This window comes from Peromyscus californicus, unplaced genomic scaffold (assembly GCF_007827085.1).
Source record: "Peromyscus californicus insignis strain IS unplaced genomic scaffold, ASM782708v3 Scaffold_13__1_contigs__length_99412109, whole genome shotgun sequence".
Classification (NCBI taxonomy): Eukaryota; Metazoa; Chordata; class Mammalia; order Rodentia; family Cricetidae; genus Peromyscus; species Peromyscus californicus.
This window is the reverse complement of record NW_026294424.1, coordinates 3,746,085-3,768,505: the sequence shown is the minus strand read 5'-3', so window position 1 is coordinate 3,768,505 and position 22,421 is coordinate 3,746,085. Positions and strand designations below refer to the sequence as shown.

The 22,421-nt window shown below is 53.6% G+C and overlaps 1 protein-coding gene across 5 annotated transcripts in view; it reads left to right on the top strand.

Moving 5' to 3' along the window:
- Positions 1–22,421, top strand: part of Rgs12 (regulator of G protein signaling 12) — a 103,957-nt gene extending 81,536 nt beyond the window's left edge. The window contains exons 5-18 of one of the 5 annotated variants that reach the window (XM_052736141.1): positions 1,158–1,327; positions 2,116–2,208; positions 2,908–3,051; positions 4,301–4,480; positions 4,756–4,897; positions 6,001–6,077; positions 7,590–7,784; positions 8,076–8,149; positions 8,621–8,747; positions 10,175–10,271; positions 11,734–11,813; positions 12,192–12,345; positions 13,599–14,219; positions 21,912–22,421. In XM_052736141.1, the coding sequence (XP_052592101.1) occupies positions 1,158–1,327; positions 2,116–2,208; positions 2,908–3,051; positions 4,301–4,480; positions 4,756–4,897; positions 6,001–6,077; positions 7,590–7,784; positions 8,076–8,149; positions 8,621–8,747; positions 10,175–10,271; positions 11,734–11,813; positions 12,192–12,345; positions 13,599–14,219; positions 21,912–22,138 (2,381 nt within the window). In that variant the 3' untranslated portion in view covers positions 22,139–22,421. Of the gene's footprint in view, positions 1–1,157; positions 1,328–2,115; positions 2,209–2,907; positions 3,052–4,300; positions 4,481–4,755; positions 4,913–6,000; positions 6,078–7,589; positions 7,785–8,075; positions 8,150–8,620; positions 8,748–10,174; positions 10,272–11,733; positions 11,814–12,191; positions 12,346–13,598; positions 14,220–21,911 lie in introns of those variants that run through there. The other 4 variants (XM_052736139.1, XM_052736140.1, XM_052736142.1 and 1 more) reach the window with 4 other exon arrangements.

Sequence of the window (22,421 nt, the reverse complement as noted above, 5' to 3'; positions counted from 1 at the left end):
ATCAGGAAGTTTAAGTGGCCACGCTGCTTCCAGCCCCTCACTCCCCCTCCTCCCCTCCCTGCTAGGAAGGGCACTTCAGTGACTGACCTCAAGCTCGAGCCTGCTCACGTGTCCCCAAGAATCTGTCCTGTGGCCTGACCACAGGCAGACCATCCTGAGTGGCCTGTCCTGAATGCCAGGCAGCAGGTGCCCAGAACAGGTGATGGAGCCCGGTGTGAACATGGGACTAGCAACGTTAACTCAGTGATGCCGTGTGGAAAGTCACCTTAGTCAGCTCTGCTACAGAGCCTGAGGCCTCTTGACAGCATAGCCCAGGAGGGCTCCTGTCCTGCCTCCCTCAGTGGGTGGTCTGGCCTTGGCTCTGACCTGGGTCATTCTCATCTAGGGAAGCTCCATGTGCCCAGAGGCAACACGGGTAACGACTCTAGAGCTCCACCTACACTGGCCTGTGGTCCTCCTCTCCACCCTGGGCTGCTTCATCGAGTGGACAGGAGTGACAGATGGGGTCTTTCTAGACACCTCTCCTTCTCTTTATTGAGTTGTAGTGTTTTCCTGTATTGGGATCACCAGTGAATGAACTGCCAGAGGGCACGTGCTTATATACTCAGTTTGGATGTTTGGCTTAATGTTTCCACTGAGAAGTGACCTGCACACAGAAAAGTGCACAAGCCACGAGCTGTGGACTCCAAAGTGGAGCAGACAACATCAGGAGGGTGATGGGGCCAGCTGAAGCCTCTTCTTGGACTTCACTCAGGGTCTTTTGCTTTGTGGTACACTTGTAAATGCCTCGCTGCTGTATACTCAGCATGGAACTTTCTGCTCTGTGTTGTATGTGCACCTTAGGTAATAGCTTCTCTGGTTCATTCTCATGGTCAGAGTTTATTATTCAAGTCAGTGTGTGTGTGTGTGTGTGTGTGTGTGTGTGTGTGTGTGTGTGTGTGTGTGTGTGTACGTGCATGTGCAGCCCTATGAGGCTGAGATGTGTTCTTTTCACTGCTATGTCTGATGTCTAGAAAGCCTTGGCTAGGCTTCAGGTGCAGTGCATGTCATTGACTGGACAAGTATGAAAAAATAGAGCCAGTGTAGGTACCTGTGGCCTCCTGTGGAGCAGGCATAGAAAGGCAAGAGGTGCAGGTGTGTCTGTGCTGATCCTGCAGAGTTGACGGGAGCTGACCTGAAGGACTGCATCAGTAACAACAGCCTGAGCAGCAATGCTAGCCTCCCCAGTGTGCAGAGCTGCCGGCGCCTGCGCGAGAGGAGGGTCGCGAGCTGGGCTGTGTCGTTTGAGCGTCTGCTGCAGGATCCCATTGGTGTTCGCTACTTCTCTGTGAGTAAGGGAGACTGCTGCGGGGGAGGGTGTCGGCACTTTGTGCCAAGGGTGCTTGAGCTCGCTGGGTCATCGCAGACATCGGAGACTGTGCATCACCTTGTAGGGGTGTGACCATCTCAGCATCTGCTCCAAGCTCAAGACTCAGAGTAGGGTGTCCATTTGTAGAGACCCTCAGTTCAGTCTTCCTTCCTTGGAGTTTCCTGAAGGTCCTCCTCCCTCCCCCCCCCTCTCTCTCTCTGGGATATCTGTGCATCAGGGAACATCAGAGTTTCTTGGCTTTGTTTGTTTTGAGACAGGGTCTCACTATGTTACTCAGGCTGGCTTGGAACTCATAATCCTGCCTCACCGTTCTGAGTGCTAGGATTATAGGTGTGCGTCATCATCCTAGCTGGAGCTTCTTCAACATTCTTGGAAGTGCACTCTGACAAATACAGCTCTTGAGGACCCAGGAGTGGGGGAGGAGCAACAAGAGAGGGGAATGGGATGAATCCGAGCAACACGGGTAGGACAGTGCCATAATGACACAATGTCGGATTTTGTATGTGAACTAGAAACTAAAATTCTTTTCTTAAGGAATAAGGATGAGCAGCTCTTGAGAAAAGAGCAGTGAGGCAGACAGCACCCCTCAGGGATGTTGGGCATCCTCTACGCTTGCTTTCAAGGCCCTCTTGAGAGGTGGCTATTCTGCTGTGTTGTAGACAGAGAAGGCCAGGATGGGGGTGTGGGGGTCAGCGGCGTGGAGGAGCTGTGGAGTGACGACTGCTGTCTTTGCTGCGTCCCCTCAGGATTTTCTACGGAAGGAATTCAGTGAAGAGAACATTTTATTCTGGCAGGCCTGTGAATGCTTCAGTCATGTCCCTGCACACGACAAAAAAGAGGTAAATTGCTCTTCAGCATAGGGGGCTGTGTGAGGGTCAGGTGCACAGGGCTGCGTCAAGTGTGGCTTTGAGCAGTTGACGAGGGATGCTTCTGTGACTTAAAAAAAAATGACATTTCTGCTTCCGAATAAAAACTTAAGTGTGTGACATTTAATCCTGCCTAAACATAGTCTGCATAAATGTCCCGTCACAGAGCCTGGCAGAGGTGGTACTTGGTGTTGGGATTGGGAGGAAGGAACAGTACTGGAGGGGACTTGGAGAAGTACCCTCTCCCTGCCAGCTTGGCAGCTCCTTTCAAGCTGCCCAGCACTACCCCGGCCATGTCTTTGGCATTTCCCCAAGGTAACAGTTGTCCTCACAGAGTGGCCTCATGCCTCTTTCTTGTGCTCTGAGCACTGTGAACTCCTGTCCTCCCCTGTGGCTCATAGCTTGCTGGTGGATCCTACCCGGAGGCCTATTCCAGGTAGTGCCTCTCAGTTGTTGAGGCCCTTACAAAGCAGCCATTCAGGAACTTGCAGAGAAGCCGATTCGGGAGTGTTTTCCTGGCTCATTCTTTTTTATTTCCCTTTGTAAGCCAGGATATAGACTGGGCCTGTGGATCAGTTCTCCAGCCTTAGGAATGCCGCAGTGACCCAGGTGGGAAATGCATGTCCAGTGGGGGTGTGTCCACAGATCTGCTCAGACCTTTCTACCTGTCAGCTCTCTTACAGGGCCCGGGAGATTTTCAGTAAATTCCTGTGCAGCAAAGCCACCACTCCTGTAAACATTGACAGCCAGGCCCAGCTGGCAGATGACATTCTCAGTGCACCCCACCCTGACATGTTCAAGGAACAGCAGCTCCAGGTGACTCTGTAGGGCTGGGGTGCAGGACTCTGTCAGAGCAGCATGCTTTCAGCTGGGGAGGAGGGCTGCTGGTAATGCGGGCATGGTGAGGAATCCATCTGGCCACTGGCCTCCAGTCTCAAAAGGGTTCGTAGAGCTGAGGAATAAGAAGCCTGTGCCGTAGACTTGTACCCACTGTGAACCAAAGTAAAGGATTATTATCTATCAGAAGCCATCACTGGGGCTGTGAGATGCTCAGCAGGTAAAGGCCCTTGTCACCAAGCCTGATGACCTGAGTTTGGTCCTTGGAACCCACATGGTGGAAGGAGAGAACCAACTTCTACTAACTGTACTCTGACCTCCACACATGGACCATAACGGGTGTGCATCTCTCTCTCTCTCTCTCTCTCTCTCTCTCTCTCTCTCTCTCTCTTTCTCTCTCTCTCTCTTTTTCTCTCTCTCCCTGTCTTTCAATAAATAAATACATATTAAAAAAGTTTTTTAAGTGCATTGGACCCACCTGACCTGCAGCACATGACAGCTACAGCTTTTCCGCACAGCATATTATGAAAGGTTAGTGGTCTCATGATTGCGTGGCTGACCTGGAGCCAGAGTTCAGTGTCACTTGTAGCATCCAAGAGAGGATGGTACTGCATTGTACCAGCCCAGAGAAAGATCCAGATCAAAACTTTAAGCACTATTTCTGTGAACACACATTGCTGCCACACCAGTGGGCCTGTTTATATGCTTGTGATCTGGGTTCAGTAGTGTTAGCAATTGTTGTCTGGTCTCACTGTGTAGCTCACCAAGGCTGACCTGAAGCTCACCATGCACATGGCACCCTGCCTGTGTGTTCCTGTCTTAATTTTGGAAGAACACGTGCTCTGACCCAGTGATGCCCGTCCAGAGCACACTCCCCATCCTGACAGCTCTTCTGTCACTAGGTTGCAGGAATTAGCTTAAAGCAAAGGTCTTCCCCAGGCAGCACTCAACTCTCGAGACCACTGCCTTCCAAGTCGTTAGGAAACGGAGGCCTGAGTCTGCCCATGCTTCTGGCTGTACATAACTCCTATGACTCTGCTCCTACCAGGGTGGCAAAGGAGAGAGGTTGTTGAGAGAAAGAGCCAAAGGATCCCTGGAAAGTTAACCTCAGAATGCCCTGGGAGGATTGGCTGAAGTGACACCCTTCCAAAATAACATTCGTTCCTGGGAACAGATCTCCTGCACCACCTAGGGCCTGTAACTTTACTGCATGGCATTTGCTCCACAGATTTTCAACCTGATGAAGTTTGATAGCTACACTCGCTTTCTGAAATCCCAGCTATACCAAGAATGCGTCCTGGCAGAGGTGGAAGGCCGCACCCTCCCTGACTCCCAACAGGTCCCCAGCAGCCCCGCCTCCAAACACAGCATCAACTCCGATCACTCCAATGTGTCCACACCAAAAAAGGTGCTGGGCCAGCCCTTGTGGGGGTGAGAGAGAGGCTGCTGCGCCTCATCCCTTCACCAGCTAGGGGTGGGGCCATGGAGGACACTGGTACCCTCCAGCCCTTTCCTGGTCCCCTAACGCCTGGGACCAGAGGGTCAGGACTGTGTCCTTAATCCATTGAAGGATTAGATAATTCCTCAGAATCCTTACTCATAGAGCTCTGTGTCCAGCCCCTTTGGTGTTTCATGTAATGTTAAAGTAACTTCAGTGTCTTAACTGTTGTTTCTATTTGCTAGCAGTTAAGTGGAAAATCGAAATCAGGACGATCCCTGAATGAGGATGTGGGGGATGAGGACAGCGAGAAAAAACGCAAAGGGGCCTTTTTCTCTTGGTCAAGGAACAGGAGCACGGGGCGGTCCCAGAAGAAGAAGGACCATGGTGAGCATGCCCATGGTATGTGGACATAGACCATGCTGTTATGAGCAGGAGCTCAGCTGCCATGGTGATGTGAGCGACCTTGGTAGGCAGGCAGAGGATAGCAAGAGTTGTCTGGAGGAATGAGAAAATGTCACAGAGCCTGACTGTACAGCAGACCTAGGGATGAGCAAGCCTACTAAGCAGGCCTGCTCCAGAACCTTCTGGAGACTCCTTAATGCTGGGTGTTTGGCTGACTGGAGTCCTTTCCTACCTGCTATGAAAGTAACAGGTACTTCAGTAGAAAACTTGGAAAACAGAATCAAGTAAAGAGAAACATATGAAAACATGCTATCCCTTGTGACCAGGTACAGCTTGTTGCCTGTGCCAATGAATGTGCACCCGCCATTGTGTTGGTGGCTGGGTATTGGGAGATGGGGAGTGTCCCATTCAGGCCTCCCATACCTAGCAGGCTTGTAGAGGATTTCAACAGAGCTCAGACACTCACTCGGTCTGGCACAGGGTCTGTGGATGCCTGAGAGACTACTTGTTCAGGGCAGGTCACTGGATCCAGGAGCCTGAGTGTCAGTCCGACTTGACATGTGTTTAGGCCCTTCATGGGGTGTAGGCCAGCTTAGACTATAGTTAGAACAAGCTAGAGAGTTGAACTAGCGGCTCTGAATGGGGTTTATGAGGAAGAAGATGGGAAATGAGTCACCAGTAGAATGAGCAGCCAGCTGGTCACAGGGACAGTCTTCTTCAGACCCAAAATAGCACTTGGAGATAGAAATCATGGCTCAATTAAAGACAGGTCCACACAGGGACATGAGACTGGGCTGCACAGCATTGCTCCCTGCGATCTGGTGCCTGGCAATGCCTTGAGTCCTACAGGGCCCCCACAATGGTGACCTCCTTGGCCCTGACCTTGGCCTCTGCTGTGAGGGAGCTGTTTGACTAAACCCAATGGCCCAAGGTGGCACCTGGAAGGACCTCTGATGTTTTGCTGTCTCTCTGTCTTTATTATATGTGTCTCTTCAGTCTGAGGGGTGAGGTAGGGGTTCTGTGCTAAGTTGAGGGCGAGTAAAGCTGTGGCTTCTGATTTACCCCGTTCTTTCCCTTCTTTCAAGATGTCCTTCATGCCAACGGAGGCCTCTGCCGCCGGGAGTCCCAGGGCTCTGTGTCTTCTGCAGGGAGCCTGGACCTGGTGAGTGGCCACCTCCTCTCCTTCCAAGGGTCACAGGCTAAACCTACCAGCTGGTAGATGAAGTCTGGCTCATAAAAACCCAGCATTTGTTTCATAAACACGGTACCAGGATTGGACACTGGCCTGGGTCCCCTAGGCCTCAGGGTCCCTAGCCCAGGATTCCTAGGGCATTTTGAGAAGCTGTTTAGTAGGTGGGGATGGTTACTGTGTAAGGACTAAAATTAGCCTTGAGTTTATTTCTTAAATTCCTTTGTTGTGATGTGGTTAATATTTCTTGAACTTCCACTGAGAGCACCAGCATGCTTTGAAGCATGGTTCTGTCTTCGGCTTGAGCTCAGACCTCCTGTTGACTCTACATTCCAGTGTTTGGGTTGGCCTGTGGGGTCCTAGGAGCTGGCCTCCTGCCACTTAAGAGCTAGGCCTGGCTCTGCAGCTCTCTTCAGGGCACCCTGCTTGCCCTGCTCTTTGCTAATGTGCTGTGAGGGGAGCTGGGTAGGGTTCAGGACCTGCTACTCCCTCAACTCTTGTCTGATAAGAATTTTGGGAAACCCTGTTGGTCGTCAGCATCGTGACATTTGTAACTATCCATCAAGATGGCTGATGGTTGGTGGTAGAAGGTTTTTTCTTCTTCCATTATTCCAGATACCCTGTCAAGACCACTGTGAGTCAGTTACCTATTACCACCAATACCAATACCCCAGCTTAATGTTGGGGAACACGAAGTGCCTGTGCCTAAGTGTCAGCTGGATGATGGTCCTGTGCTTGGGGGGCCTCATCTATGCCTCCAATTCCCTGGCCTCACGGCTCAGCAGATGACTATGTATGTGGCTGTGGGCCAGAGCAGTGGGGACAGCTGGACCATGTTTTTGTCGCCATCCAGTGGCCAGCCCAGGTTCCTCCCCATGGAGAATGGCTTTGCCATTTCTGACAGGTCCTTCCTGGGCAGGTTCCAAGGCCAGGGATGAAACAGCTACTTCATGGGAGGAGCCACACAGATTTAGGAGAAAAAGTCTGGGCCGTTTCTGCAGCCGGTCCTCACCCTCCCAGCCAATTTTCTGAAATAACAGACTTTTCAGGCATTGGGAAGCAGTAGCGATAATATGATAGCTATGAAAGCAGGTTTCACAGCAGGCCTGGAGGGGATTAGGACAGCCTGCAGGCCTGTTGGCAGCTCATTATCACAACCTCAGTTCCCAAGGTGAGGTGGGTCTATGTACAGCAGTATGAAGGGCAGTCTCCTCTGGCAGGACAGCAGCCATGCTTCAGTTACAAGCCATATAGTTCCTATAGTTGAGAGAGATCATTGTCCACCCTGGCCCTGGCCTCCAAACCCTACCACACCACCAGCTTTGGGCTCAGAGAATGCCCTGTGGTGGATTCTGAGTTTCTGTGTGTGTGGAACTGCATGGGGGACAGGCAGGTTATTAGGCACTTTAGACCAGGCAGGCTGACTCTTCCTCAGGAGTTACTCCCTTCCCTCCTGATACTGACACTTGTCCCCCCACCCTCCAGTCAGAGGCCTGCAGGACCTCAGCACTGGACAAAGATAAGGCTGCCAAACACTGCTGTGTCCACCTGCCAGATGGGACGTCCTGTGTGGTTGCTGTAAAGTCCGGGTTTTCCATCAAAGAGATCCTGTCTGGATTGTGTGAGCGGCACGGCATCAATGGGGCTGCTGTGGACCTCTTCCTGGTGGGCGGAGACAAGGTACTGTGCCAGGCAGGAGTGAACCAACTGGCAGTGTCCTGGTCCTGTCTGCTCCCTTCCTTCTGGCCTGGTTAGTGCCCGCTCCTGCCACCGCCACCACTACCCCCTGTCTGTGGAGCCGTGCAGCCGGAAGTGGAGGCCCCAGGGGGTCGGTGGGTGCAGGGCAGCACAACCTGGTGTCTGGAGGGTGTCGGGCTAATTTTGAAACTGCTCTTTTGTTCTTGCAGCTGTGTGCTGTTACATGTCAAGCCCGCATGCTCCCACGTTAACTCTGGTGTCTTTGTTCCTCAGCCTCTGGTGCTGCATCAGGACAGCAGCATCCTGGCCACCAGGGACCTGCGCTTGGAAAAGCGTACTTTGTTTCGGTAAGAGAACAGCATACAGGTTTCTGGAGACTTTCCAGTACCTCCATACTTTGAGCCTCAGGACTTCTATTCCATGCTAATCTCTGTTTTTTACCCATGAGCATGTACTTGTCCCACACAGGCCATAAAAGAATGCCAGTGCCCCACCAGACCCTTGGCAAGGGGGCAGGCACCACACACAGGCTGCTTGGCCCTAAAATCATAGTGGAGAAAGAGGGAAAGTGGGTGCTGGTGATAGCCTCACTGCTCAGTCCTCCATCATGAGGGTTGAGGACCACATCCCTGAGCCCTGTGTTCAATCTCAGAAGGGCCTCATGGACTTGCTTCCACATGCAGGGAGCGCTCCTTACAAGGTGGGGCTGAATTCCCGGGGTCCCCAAGCAGTGGAATCCTGTTCTGTTGAGGGGACCCTTGAGATGTGGTGAAGCCAGAACTGGACATTTCGTGAGAATGTTTCTTGCCTCCTTCCAGGCTGGATCTCGTTCCAATTAACCGATCAGTGGGACTCAAGGCCAAGCCCACCAAGCCTGTCACAGAAGTGTTGCGGCCGGTGGTGGCCAAGTATGGCCTGGACCTGGGTAGCCTTCTGGTGAGGCTGGTGAGTGTCATTTGGAGTCTGAGCACTGCCACCAGGGTTGCGCCCCACCTCGCCCTATATTATCTGCAGTATGTCTCATCTCATGTCACTGTCCTCCCTAAGTTAAAGGACAGTCCCTATTGTGCCCATCTCCTCTGTTACCTTTTATTTACACATTGTTTATTATGGCAAGGGTTGATATTGGCTTCAGGTGAACCGAATCGAAGCAATAAACACCTTGAAACATGGCCACCATTTTCAAGTGTGACAAGCACCTGATGGTACAGCCAGTTCCCCCTGGATGTGCAGTTTGCCAGGGCACAGGTACCCTGTCCCCTGCACTGACTGGCAGTTTCCTGTGCATGTGCACACTGGGCTGCTCCCTCCCTGTTGTGAGAGGGGGTTTGTTATGGGGGTGAGTTGAGGAAAAAGACAGCAAGCCCTTCCTGGCCTTTTCCTGCCTCCATGGGTGTTTATGGACCAGCAGCTAGGATGGCTCTGGCCTTGAGGCTGTGTTGACTCACAGCGGCCTGGGGTATAGCATCCGCCAAGCCTTCCCCATCAACTTTATCCAAGCTCTGATTTCCAGGGTTTTTTGTTCTGTTTTGATATTTTTGTGACAGGGTTTCCTGTAGCCCAGGCTAGCCTTGAACTCCTTATCCTCTGCCTATATCTCCCAAGTACTGGGATTACAGGCATGCATCATTGTACGGGGCTGAGATTTCAAGCATTCTTCAATTTTTAATTTTCCCTGAAATTATCCTCAGAATTGTCTAAGAGCCTTGAAGTAAACAAGAGGAACCTACTTAATTATTCACAGGCTCAAGCTTCAGGTAACTTGATACCATTTCCCTACTGTGGGCTCACTCCAGAAATCTGCCTGCAGAGACCAGCCTGGCATCCAGGGTGCCCCCCCCCCCCCCGACTCCCCCGTTTCTAAAGCTGTGGTAGTCTCACAGGCAGAGAGAGCAACACTGACTAACCGAGGGGAAAAGCGTCCTGAGCCGAGTCAAGAGCACCTAGAGCTGCTAAGATTGCTCCCTGTACCTTACCTTCAGGGTCCCCCTCAGAGCAGTTTGGGGATCAGTGCAGGGGTTTTAGGTTGGCCATCATGGAGACTATGAGCAGTGTTGAGACAGAGTCAGATGAAGTTATTGAGTATTGACACATGCTATCAACCTTTTTTCTAGGGCTGAGGAGTTCCCAGTTTGCCCCTGTGTTATTCTGGGTTGTCCCTTTGAGTGAGCCTTGAAAGACCTGCTCTACCAGCTTCTCAGGGTTCCATATTCCCACAGGTCAGCCAGGCTGGGTGACCTGACCCCAGGGCCAGCTGGATTGAGGCTCCATTAAGCCTGGGTCAGTCTTACTGTCAGTGGCTGGGTTACAAGCAACTATTCCAGAAAGTTCCAATCTGGGTAAATGGTTCACTGCATCGTCTCTGCCTCTAGAGTGGGGAGAAGGAGCCCCTGGACCTTGGTGCCCCTATATCAAGTCTGGATGGACAGCGGGTCATCCTGGAGGAGAGGGATCCTTGCAGAGGGAAAGGTAAGGTTGCACCCTCAGCTGCCAGCTCCCCACCCTGCCGCTCAGTGGTCCAGTAGTTGTCTCATAACCACACCATGGACGGACTGATCTGTCCGTGTAACCCCTCACATGGCACTTTACCTCTCATGTGCTCACCCAGCCTTCTACAGGGGAAGGGACAGCAGGATTGGGGAAGGAGGACCTGACTCCTTGAGCATGTCTTCTCAGCTGTAGAAAGAGTGACAGACAGGGGCTGCTTATGTGGCAGAAAGTGCGAGAAGGTGCTCTTTCCTTTAGAGGCTTCTGTTGCTACAAAGCAGGGACCCAAGGCCCAAACAGCCCAGTTCTAGGTCTCCTGTTTTTAATGCAGTGTCCTGTTCTGAGATCTGTCCCTCCAGATGAAACAGGCAGTGAGGGCAGTGGTGGGCATGAGTCCTGGCCAGTGGGCACTGGCACTGTACTCAGCATTGGCCTGCTGCGTTGTTCCTCATATGTGGGGTCGAGTGGACCACACAACTCTTTCCCACCCAGTACCTCAACAGCCACAGTCCTGACCTGGTCAGTCAGTCCTCACGTGGGCCCCCATACTCCAAAGCCTCAGGGGCCTATACTATTTAGGGCACTAGCACAGGAAACCCATGGGAGAGGCACTTCATCTTATAGCCCATAGGACTGTCTGGGAGGGGAGAGAACTTTCTAGAAGCTGCCAAGGAGGGGTGATCTAGATGGAGGTTCCTTGTGTGGAGCTACTCCAGGTAACTTTAGGCTTTCCCCAGGACTTGTGCCCAAATGACTCCTGAGGGCTTTGTGTAAGCGGATCCTCCAGGGCCTGGGAAGGAGCATAGGTCTCTATCATATGGCAGCTTAGAAGATATGGGTTCTGTGGCCTGGGCTACAGCACTCTAGTCCCTATCTGTTTCTGCCTTACAAAATTTCCTCTTCCTTGGTCAACCTCCACTCTAGAAAATGCATGCTAGCCCTGGTGGTGGGTGAACTCTGGGCAGCTTCCATGGGGCAGGCAACTTGGTTTGCCTGGTGGGTTCTCAGCAGCCTCCTCCAAGGCTGGCAAGTCGGGTCTATGTGCAAGTGAGTTCTCAGGGGAGCTGCAGGCTTACAGGGGCTGTGGACTAGGATTCTGGTTAGCCAGACAGCAGTCCTCAGACTCAATGCAACCAAAGCCAGATACACCCTGACAGGGGAAAAGGCAGGGCTTAGTGTCAGATTCTAAAGGACCATGTGTAATACATGGTATATTGCATGAGTTTTTCCATCTCAGTGTCCCAGGAAATGTATAGCCCTTCCTTCATGCCCTGCTGCCTTCCCCCAGCTTTCTCAGGTGGGCAGAGGGAAGCTTAGGCTGGCCTGTGTGTGCATGTTAGATAAGGGATGGAGAGGGCCTTTGCTCTCACAGAACACGGCAAATTGTGTTTATTGTTCAGAGGGCACTGTGAGCTCTGGTCATAAGCTTGTCTCATGTGTTTAGTGTCCGCAGACAAACAGAAAGGTGCTCCTGTCAAACAAAGCTCAGCTGTGAATGCCAGCCCCAGAAACCACTCGGCTATGGTAATTCCCCTACGTCTGCCCACACTGTCCCTGCCCCTCTCCCGTGGCCTCCACCTCTTGGGGCTACTTGTGCCTGATGTCGCCCCTTTGGCTGACTGAGGCTCTGCTCAGGTTGTGCACCTCCCCCTGTGGGTGTTTCTCATGTCCCTTTGGGGTTCAGTCTCCACCTTGCTAGGAGCTGCCAGCTCCGGTTTTCTTTTGTCCTGGGTGGGTAGGTGGGCCCTCAGTGCTGTTATATTATCCATTATTGGGGTTGATTTGCCAAGGGTGTCTAGACTCGCTGTCGATGCCTGGGCCCCCAGGGCCTTTCCTGTACTGTTGAGTGATATGTTACCGTGTGCTGACATGCAGTAGAACTTGACTTTCCTTCTGATGCAGGGAGAGGAGAGAACACTAGGCAAGTCTCACTCTATTAAAATAAGAGGAGAAAATGGAAAAAGTGCTAGGGATCCCCGGCTTTCAAAGAGAGAAGAATCTATTGCAAAGATTGGGAAAAAAAAATATCAGAAAATTAATTTGGACGAAGCAGAGGGTATGTGTACTTTTTAAAACTTCCGTGTTTTTCAGTAAATGCACAGTATGGTCCTTAAACCTGCTCTGCCCTGTCTGTGGCCTGGTCCTTGTTGCAGAGGCTACTGATATAACTTCACTAAAGCCCCTGTTGTGAGGGGAAAGCCAGAGGCCCTGCCAGAGACCAACAGCCCTGACTGTGCTTTCAACCAGCTCCCCTCCCCCACCACCCAAACCCTGACATGAGCTGGGGCCCAGCTTGGGTGGGGGCAGGAGCCAGGTGTGAGGGAGGAGGGCAAAGTCCTAGGCCTGAGAGGGCTATGGGTTTGCTAAGTTATGTTGACCATGGAGGCTGGAGAAAGGCTTGTTCTGCCCTGACCAGGATTTCTGTAGGGTGCCCCTGGGACTTGGGGGCCATTGGGTGGGATGTGTCCCTTACTCTGGAACCTTTTCAGAATAGAACCATTAAATGTCTCCCTTGGGCATTCTGACCACTAAGCAAATGTAAAACACATACTCTTGGAGTGTGTGCATTTCTGAGAACCACCCACAGTGAAGATGTTGTACTCCTTATGGATTACAGACAGCCATTAGGATTCCAGAGACATTTTAGACCACTGTGGTGTGAATGGTGAACTTGAGTCACACTAAACATGGCCTCATGGCAAGAAAATGCTCTGGAGCAGTCAGTGAGGAAGCCAGGCAGGTGCCCAGCCCAGAGTGTCCATTCTGGCCCAAGGGCTGGGAGCTTCAGATGGGTCAGCCCCAGAGCACCACCTGAATTTGGGAGCCAAGTGGATCTCAGGGCTCTCCATTCTACCCAGCTAAGGCTTTCTCTCAGCCTTCCACAGGCTAGCCATCCATTCCTGACTTGGGTCTGCAGTGCAGCTGGGCCCTGGCTCTGTCATGCCCTACTCTGGCCATTGCCTATACCTCAAATTCATCTGTGCCCAGGTATAAAGGGCCCCACGTATGAGTACTAGCCACATGCCAGAGTACCAGCAGCATCCTAGTGAGTGCTTGCCAGCTTGTCACCTACTGAGTAGAGGGGGTGTTTTCAGGCCCAGGCCTGACAGTGTAATTTTCAGGGGGGCTGGCAGCCAGACATTGGCCTCGACTCTGAGAGAAAAGTAGTGCGGCTGACCTCATACCCCTGTTTGCTGCCACTGGCAGCTCAAGGAAGCAGAAGGCCCTGGTAAGAGTGAGTGGTCAGCTGAGGCATGCATCCATCTGTGAGTCTCTCAAATATGGTCACTGTGGGTTTTCTTCCAATAGAGTTTTTTGAGCTCATTTCCAAAGCTCAGAGCAACAGAGCCGATGACCAGCGTGGGCTACTAAGAAAGGAAGACCTGGTGCTGCCTGAGTTTCTTCGCTTACCTTCTGGTTCCTCAGAACTCGCCCTGTCCAGCCCAGCCCCAGTCAAGGGCTTTAGCAAGAGAGCTGTTTCAGGCCATGGCCAGGAGGGAGCGGCTCAGACTGAGGAGAGCTACAGTGACAGCCCAGCAACCAGCCCTGCCTCAGCCCAGAGCCCCAGCTCAGCCTACAGTCCTGGCTCCGCCCACATCCCCGGCTCCGCCCACAGCCCCGGCTCCGCCCACAGCCCCGGCTCCGCCCACAGCCCCGGCTCAGCTTACTGCCCCCCTGGGCCTCCTGGGACCACCCAATCTGGAGAGAAGCCTCCAAAGCCCTCCTGCATCCCCACTGTGCAGGAGGGTCCTACACAGGCCTGGAGGAGGCTATCGCCAGAAGTGGAGGCTGGGGGCATCCAGACTGTGGAGGATGAGCAGGTGGCTGACCTGACCCTGATGGGGGAGGGGGACATCAGCAGCCCCAACAGCACGCTGCTACCGCCACCCCCCCCCATACCCCAAGACACACCAGGACCTACAAGACCAGGTACCTCCAGGTTCTGACTCTCCAACCTTGATCTGTCCTGCTCACTGCCCACAGCCTGCTCCATTCCGTGTTTAATAAAGGGACCACTGAGGCAGGCAGCCACTCCTTTACTTCTGTGTGTTGAAACGTGCCGAGGGATGGCCTCCTCCTCTTGTATTTATGGGGCCTCTTTTGCCTTGTCTGAAAGGAAAGCAGGCGGCAGCCAAGGTTCAGTCTCCCTGGGAGGGCCACTGAGGCTCAGGCAGACACACCATATTGAGCTGTTCCTGCGAAGGTGCCATAGGAATGGTAACCCGTGTCCAGTGACACCTTGTGCAGCCTCAGGTCTGAGTGTGGCTCTTACCTTTAAAACCTCCTTGCTGCCATTTTAGGGTTTTAGTCTCAAGATGGAAAAACATAGTATTTGCCTTGAGCCAATCGGCAAGGGCCCCATGCAGACAGGGACCAGGGTTCTCAATGTCAGCCCCTCTGTGGCCAGCCAGGACTTCCTGACTGCCCTCCACTGCTGCTCTGCTGCTCCCTGGCTGGCCTCCAGTGTGTCCAGGCATTTCCAGTGTGTGTGGAGGGGAGCAGCGTGACCCAGGGGTAGGGACGCTACTCTAGGCCCACCCCAAACACTCCAGATGCCACACAGTGGAGATGGGACTCCAGCAGCCACTGTGCTCGGTTCCCCACAATGACAGTGATGAGCCTTTCAGTGCATGTTTCCTGTTGTTCCTGTCTAAAGCCTGGCTGTGATCTGTGGCAGGCAGTGTGGGTGCCCATCCAGGCCTTTCTTCCTGGGCCGGGTCTTTTCTGGTTTCCATGCATGTTCCACACACACACTCACACATCTGGGCACCTGGGAGGGCGCACCCGGTGGACTGGACTCCACAGCCCCACCCAGTGGGCTACACCCAATGAGGAGGCACGAGGTGCCATGAAGTGACGCTGCGTGCATGCTTGGGCACCTCTGTCATGCCACACCCTCCTTTCTGCTCCTTTGTAGCTCCCTGTTTACAGTTCTACCTGTGTTCTGACTGTTCTTCCGAGAGTAATAAACTCTAGAGCTCATCACTGGACTGGCTAAAAACTCCTTTCTTCCTCATGTGAGTGGGTTTTCTCTTCAGGATTAAAGTAGATGATTCTTTCTACATCTTAACCGTTTCGGGGAAACTGAGTAGATTTACCTTCAACAAGCTTTTTAAAAATGATTTCTTTTTTAATTTGTGCGTATATGAGTGTTTTGCCTGCATATTTGTATGTTAACTACATGAGTGTCTGGTGCCCCCAGAGGCCATAAGAGGGTGTCAGATCCCCTGGAGCTGGAGTTACAGATGGCTGTGAGCTGCCATGTGGGTGCTGGGAACCAACCCAGGTCCTCTGCAGAGCAGCCGTCTCTCCAGCCCCAAATACACTGGCTTTCTAGAGAGACTTGGCAAAGCCCCCTCACATGCCTGCCACACACAGCTCTGGGACAGGGACATCAAAAGAACAACTTTAAAAGTGCCAGTAGAACTGTCCCCTGCCCAGAAGGCAGGCTCCTCCCCACCTCGGGCCTGTGGTCTCCACAGCTGCCTCTGCCGTCACCTGGGCACCTCCAGCACAGAAGAGGTGAGTAGAGCAGAGATCCTGGGGTGGTTCCTTAAGCCCTGGTCCCCTCTCTGAGGTGGCTGTGGAGCCTGTTTCTGCTCACACTGGCCCACAGCTCAGATGTTGGTGTCATACCTGGAGTACGAGTAGGCCGTGTAGTTTACCCACAGGGTACATGGACACTGGCACCCAGTACGGTACCCGGCCAGGTGACCTTTGCTGGCATGCCTTGGAGTGCTAATAGGGGAAGAGCAGGGCGGTACTAGACTTGTAGGAAGTGAGTCTCTGGTGGCCAAGGATAGGGAAGCAGGGCCCTTGGGCTTTTCCTGGAAAAGATGACAGCAGGAGAAGAACGAGGGGGCTTTGGCTGTGTGACTTTGGTTGTGGCTCCTGCCAGCCAGTCCCCAGTATCATTGGAAGGCCATAGGTGTTGATAACTTCCCATCTCCTGGAGGCAGTGGCCCCAACATGGAGGAGGCTGCTCCACTGTTTAGCTTGCTTTCCCAATACCCCTGTTTGTGTCTCTGCACCAAGTATCACAGGGCCTCTCTATGTGGGAGAGAGCCTTGCTGAATGAGACTGTTGACGTGCTGCAGAAGGCTGCCTTTAAGAGCACCCTCAGGTGCACACTTTAGGGTCCTTTCTGGCTCTCTGAGCAGGGGTGGGCCAACCGACTGCCACTTACAGTTTTCAGGGTTTGAAGGCCCCATATCCACCCAGCTACTCAACTAATTCTGTAAGATAGTTTTTAGGGATATGTTGGCTACCTTGGCCCTATGATCCAGTAAGAAAAGCATTGGAATGTGGCCACTAACACTCTAGACACTTGGATAGGTGTGTGCGTACATGCGCACGTGCACGTGTGTACATGTAAGTGCCTCTATACAATATTTCATGTATGTTTGTGTCTTGATAAAGGAGACTCCAAAATACCCAAGTTCCTTCATGATAGGGAGAAGCAGATGGGTGTCCCCAGCCTGGGAGAGCTTCCTTCTCAGCGCTCTCGGAGGGCTGCTCTGGTTTTTGTTTTACGAGGCATTGCAAAGGGAGCGGGGACCTGGATAGGGCCTCCCAAGCAGGAAGTTCCTGCAGGCAAGTCTGGAAATTGTCCCTCACAGTTATGTGAGGTGTTCTGACAGTCATTCCTGCCCATCCTTCTAGTATTGTCTATTTGCTGGCCTGCCAACATGCTGGGGGCTTGAAGAGGTCCTCTGGATGGGGTGGCAGTGTGGGTCGGCAGCCTGAGTCCTGTCCCGTACATCTCTGAGTCCTGGGAGGGTGTGGAGTTCTGCTGTGAGGACACTTTGTTTTGAGGAAGAAAGAAGCATTGCAGAAGTGAGCTTGTGGTGATAGGGTCTGAGGTGAGAACCACAGAACAGTCTCCTGCTGTGATGACCGTGGCAAGAGCCCCACACCCATCTCAGCAGAGGGCACATAGCCAGCAGTAGTGTGGAGCCCAGGGGTGCTCGGGTTCTCTTCCCAGAGACTGGACCCTTCAGCTGCCCCTCTCTTCACCGTGGCTGAACTGTGGTGCCACTGCCCTACCTGCTCTTCTAAGGTCCCTGCCTTTACCCTGCCTCATCTTTACCCTCTGGCCACTTGGAGGCCAGACTCAGGTCTTGGCTAAGGACAGATCAGTGAACCCCTCCCAGCCCATAGTGGATGGCCCGGTTCCTGGGGATACCTGGCTAGGCTGAGCTCCCTGCCCAACCTCAACTCCAGACCCACGGGAGGCTCCCAATAAATACCAGCTCCAAAGGGCTTCCAAAGGCCTGAGCCACGATCCCTTATGGAAGGGGCCTTCACAGAGCCATCCAGGGGCTTGTCATGTCATAGTGGCTGTCTGGGGGCTGCCAGCTCAGTTCCCCACTCCAGCTCTTCGCCCTCCTACCTACCCGTCTAGAGGTGGCTGAGGCTTGGGACAAAGTCTTTGTGACAGTTCCTCACCCTGGAGGTAAAGATACCGTGACTGCTGCTCTGTGGCCAGATCCTGTCTGTGCCAGGCTTACCTGCCCACCCCAGCCTGGGTGCTTCCCCAGCCCTGCATGGTGTCACACTTCCTGAGCTTGGAGTGAGGGTGCACAGTCTTGCCTGACTCATGCTCCATCCAGACTGTCTGTAGGAGGCATTTCCTCCTTGGCAAGTGCCATCCAGTTCTTTTCCCAGGGCCCCCAGAGCACCCTCAGTCCTCAAGGAAATTGTACGCTGGAAGCCCAGCCCTCACGAGGCACAGACACAGCTCAGAACTCCTCACCCCTGGGGCTGACACTCTCAAGTTTGCCAAGTTACCAAGGAAGCCATCTTCCAGGGGCTACCCCATAGCACATCTGGTACCAGACCTTGTCCAGTGTCTAGTATCAAGTGGATCTAGATTCCTGTTGATGCCCCAAGACCCTGGACCTGTTGTACTCCCTGACACTTGAGGCCTGAGTTACAATGGCCTCACCCTCTGGCCTTGCTCACTTCTGCCACCCATCCTGATCTGCCCCACTCCCACCCCCCTCTAGTACGGGCCCTCCCTAATCCTGCTGACTTCTTGGATGCCCCTACCTTAGGAGGCTCCCGAGAAATACCAGCTCCAAAGGTACCTCGCTAGGTGCCATCCTCTAGACTCCCCCATTCCCTGTCCACCAGTGTACCTTGTACGACTGTCCACCCCAGCTACAGGCGAGCATGTGCCCAAGGCCCAGGAAGTGTTTGTAGAATAAGGAACTTACTCTAGCCCAGGCTGTCACAGCCCTGATCCTGAGCTAGGGTCTTTGTGAAGGCAGGTGGTGAACAGGGGTCATGAGGCAGAAGCAACATTAAGTGATTCTCTCCACGAGGAGCCAGGAGTTGGCAGGCCCCTGTGGGAACCTTTGATGCCTCCTCCAGGTGTTCTGTTATCTGTGGTTCACCTGGACCTGGTTGTTTCTAGGAGCATCTGGGGGCCCTGGCAGGAGACAGCAGAACCAGATGGTGCACACAGTCCTGAGAGTATGGGGCCATAGCTCAGGGCAGCATCCCTGCCCTGTGGAGACAGGCAGGGAAGAGGGACAGACACCTAGGGCTGGACCCTGAGAGAGGGCTGGCTTTGGGGGCAGCTTAGGGGGTGAATCCTCAACCTTCCTTAGCTGTGGGGCATGGAACCTTATGTATGGGCTTTAGGAGTAGGCATGCCCAGCCCAGAGCAGGCAGCAACAGCTGGGGCAGAGAATGTCCACAGGTAAATGAAGAGGCCTGAGGGTGACAGATGCCACCAGTGCTGACTGAGAGGCAAAGGAAAGCTTCAGGCTCCCAGAGAGGAGCCTAGGAGCCTCTGGGGCTCTGGCAAAGACCCTGTTAGTGAGGCTAAGTGGACCAAATAGGACAAGTTAGCCAAGGGGCCAGTGTGCCAGGAAGAGAGACCAGTGGGTAGCCCAAGGGGCAGGAAATAAGGCGTTGATGTGACCTTGGTCTGGGTGCTTGAGTACTCACCGAGAGCCCGAGGGAACTGGCACCAGGGGGTGTGGTTTGGGCTTTGCTGCCCCAGACTGGCCCTGCCCACTGGTTCCTGGAAACCAGTGGGGTCCCGTGCATTGCACCCAGCCTAGGGAGCTCTATGGGGCCTCGGAGGTGGGCTGGCCCTGACATATAGTTGCTGTCTGACTCACTGGCTGGGACTTGGCACATTTTCAGAGCAGGACTGGGCAGGCAGGAAGTGTAAGGGTGCCTCTCCTTTTGAGGTGCACTTCCTTGATCCCAAGAAGATCTGTCTTGTCCCCTTCTGGGTACATAGGGCTGCTGGAGGTTGGCACCTCTTCCTGAGTATCCATGCAGGGCTGGAGGGGACTGCACAGGCCTCCTGTACCTGTGCGGGGTCACTGGTTCTTCCTGGACCTGGTGCCACTCTACATAAATGCCCCAGTGGTGTCCACTGGTTGATGGCTGATTCCTGCGTCTTTACACACAACCATCTTGCTGTCATGCCATTGGGAGCCATGGAGGTCTGATGACAAGCGGGATAGGTAGGGGCCAGACGATCCCAGCAGGCCCTGGCAGAGCGTTTGCTGAGTGACCATAGGGCAGACTGGGAGAGAGTTCCAGTCTTACACTGTGTGCTGGGCACCGTCATTGAGACCAGCTGAGGCCGATGAGCCCCTTCATGTATCCCCTGGACTTGTCAAAGGATGAGCTGGGGAGCCTCAGCAGAGAGAGACATTGTATCTCTGTGTACAAGCCTGAACTTGCCACACAAGGCCTCATGGAAGCCACTTCTGAAAGCTTGGGCCACAGGTAAGGTGAGATACAAAGAGTCAGGGGACCTTGGAGTCCACAGAGAAGCTGGGCCATCACAGACCCCCTGATCCCTATGCCTGTTAGGGGACTTGGGCTGTGGAGGGAGCAAAATCGTCACCTTTAGTGGCAAGCCCTCTGTTATAGTTGGGTAAACAGTCTAGGGGTGGTTGGTAGATTCAGTTCCGTGTTCTGGGTTCTTATGGCTTGGAATAGGACTGTCACCCCAGTCTGTCCACTGTGGGCTTTGGCAGGGATGGCCCCACTCTACCTGTGGACTCCCAGAGGTGGAGGGAAGTGGGGATCCATCTCTGCAGAATATGCTTCACATTCCACTGATCTCAGTCTAGAGGGAAGGTGGGGTACTCAGGGACTCCCTCAGAGCCTTAACCCTGGTGGCACTGCCTCTAGCGAGGAGCTCAGGATAGTGCAATGCAGGGAGCTGAGACCTGTCCCAAATGGAGCCACTCCCAAATCCCTGCAGACTATTACTGGACTCTGGGGATACCCTCACCCAAAGTAGGTGGGTAGGTCTCTTGCAAGGCCCATGCACAGCCCCCAGATAGGTCAAGACAGTCCTGGAATGAGGATTTCTAAACCCATCTTGGGATCTAGAAACTTCCAAGGCAGTTTTGGGCAGCTGGGACAATGGGGTAGACATTCAGACCAAAGAAGGGAATGATCAGGAGAGCACAGAAGGGCCTCAGCAAGGGAGGGACAGTGACAGCAAGGTTGGTGACAGGGAGGAGGCTACAGGTGTTGGTGACATGGAAGTCAAGGGGCACTACAGACCCAGAGGAATTTGTGTGGGTGAAAATGACCCTAACATTAGGAAGAGGGAGGATGGGGGGTAGGGGAGCTGGGCTGGGAGGCCTGTTAGGGGCGGATCCTAGGGTCTCCAAGGCTTGAAGGATGCAGACAGTACCAAGAGAAATGAGGGTGGATATTGGCTCCAGGTGGAGGTGAGCAGTCAGGACAAGGTGACTGGGGACCTAAGCAGGTGGCTCTTTGCTTCTGAGCTTCTGTTGGGGCAAGGAAGAGCCTGTGAGGGGAGTCTCAGTAGGAGCTCAGAGACAGCGCCCCTCCGTGCTCTCTGGGAAGCCTACTGGACCCCAGGGTGCATCTACCTCTTTGGGTTGTCCTAAGCCCTCCTGGCCACTCCGGCCTCACACTGGATGAATCCACCTCCCTGCTTACACCTGGCCTGGAATCAGTTCAGTATCCCCACTAGAAGCCTGTCAGGAAGGAGGCTAGCCGTCATCCTGGAAGATGAGGAGAGCTAGCCAAACAGGGCTGGGGAAGGATGCCCACCAGAGGGAACAGCATGCATCAGTAGTGTTTCAGGAGGGTGGGCAGAGGACGCTGCAAGGGCCAACATCTAGAGAGATGCCCCCTAGTGGGTGAGACCCTCCGAGCAGTCTGACAGATGAAGCCAGGGTACAGGTGTACAGGTGTAGGAAAGTCCTGTGACAGGAGGGACTAGGGTCAAGGACTGCCCAGGGCTCCCCAGTCCCCAGAGCCCTGGATCCCTTATTCATTATGTCAGAACCACCTGTGATTCATGACCCTCCCAGTTGAGACTGTGTGGTACTGCCTGCCATCAGAGCTACTCTCCGTGAGGTGGCCAATTAGGAGAATCATCTGTGGAGTCTCCTGGTAGGCATGGTGACTAGCCTGGAGATGTAGGCAGTTGAGTGCCCTCTGACCTTCCCAGCCCTCCTGCCCAGGTCCATGCCTTATGGCTAGAGATCATCTTGTCTGGAGTGGATTTGGGGTATTTTGGTGTCTGTGCAGGGATGATGGTGTGGGTTTTGGAAGCCCAGGGCTGAGCCAAGCAGGTGACAGCTTCTCTTCTCCCTGTGACAGGGGGCAGGGCCCGAGGCAGCGGAAGCCTCCCAGTCAACAGGATCATCGACGTGGACCTCGTTGCGGGTGTGTCTCCTGGGTGGGGAGGCAGCGTCCTGGGGGTGCGGCTGGGCCCCAGGAGGGTGAAAGCTGATGGACCCTTTCTATCAAATAATCCTGGCCTGAGCCCCATCCCAGGTGAGCCCACCAGGCCCAAGGCCAGCACCCACCATGCCACCTTTGTTTGAAGCTATTCTGATCTTGCGAGTCCTACTGCTCCAGCCTGTACTATCTTCGTGTTCATATGGACATTTGAGGGGAAGGCCATGTCTCTGAGACAGCAGGGGCCTATTTTTCAATAATGGGTCCTCAGGGGCCTGAGAGGAGCACCCTCTGCCACAATCCTCAGGAACCAAAGCGGGAATTGAAGGGACAACCTCGTCACAGGGGCTGGATTTAGACACCTCCACAGCAGCCTGCCTTGGCATTCAGACTTTGCCCAATAAAATGTTTCTGAAGACGTGCCATGTA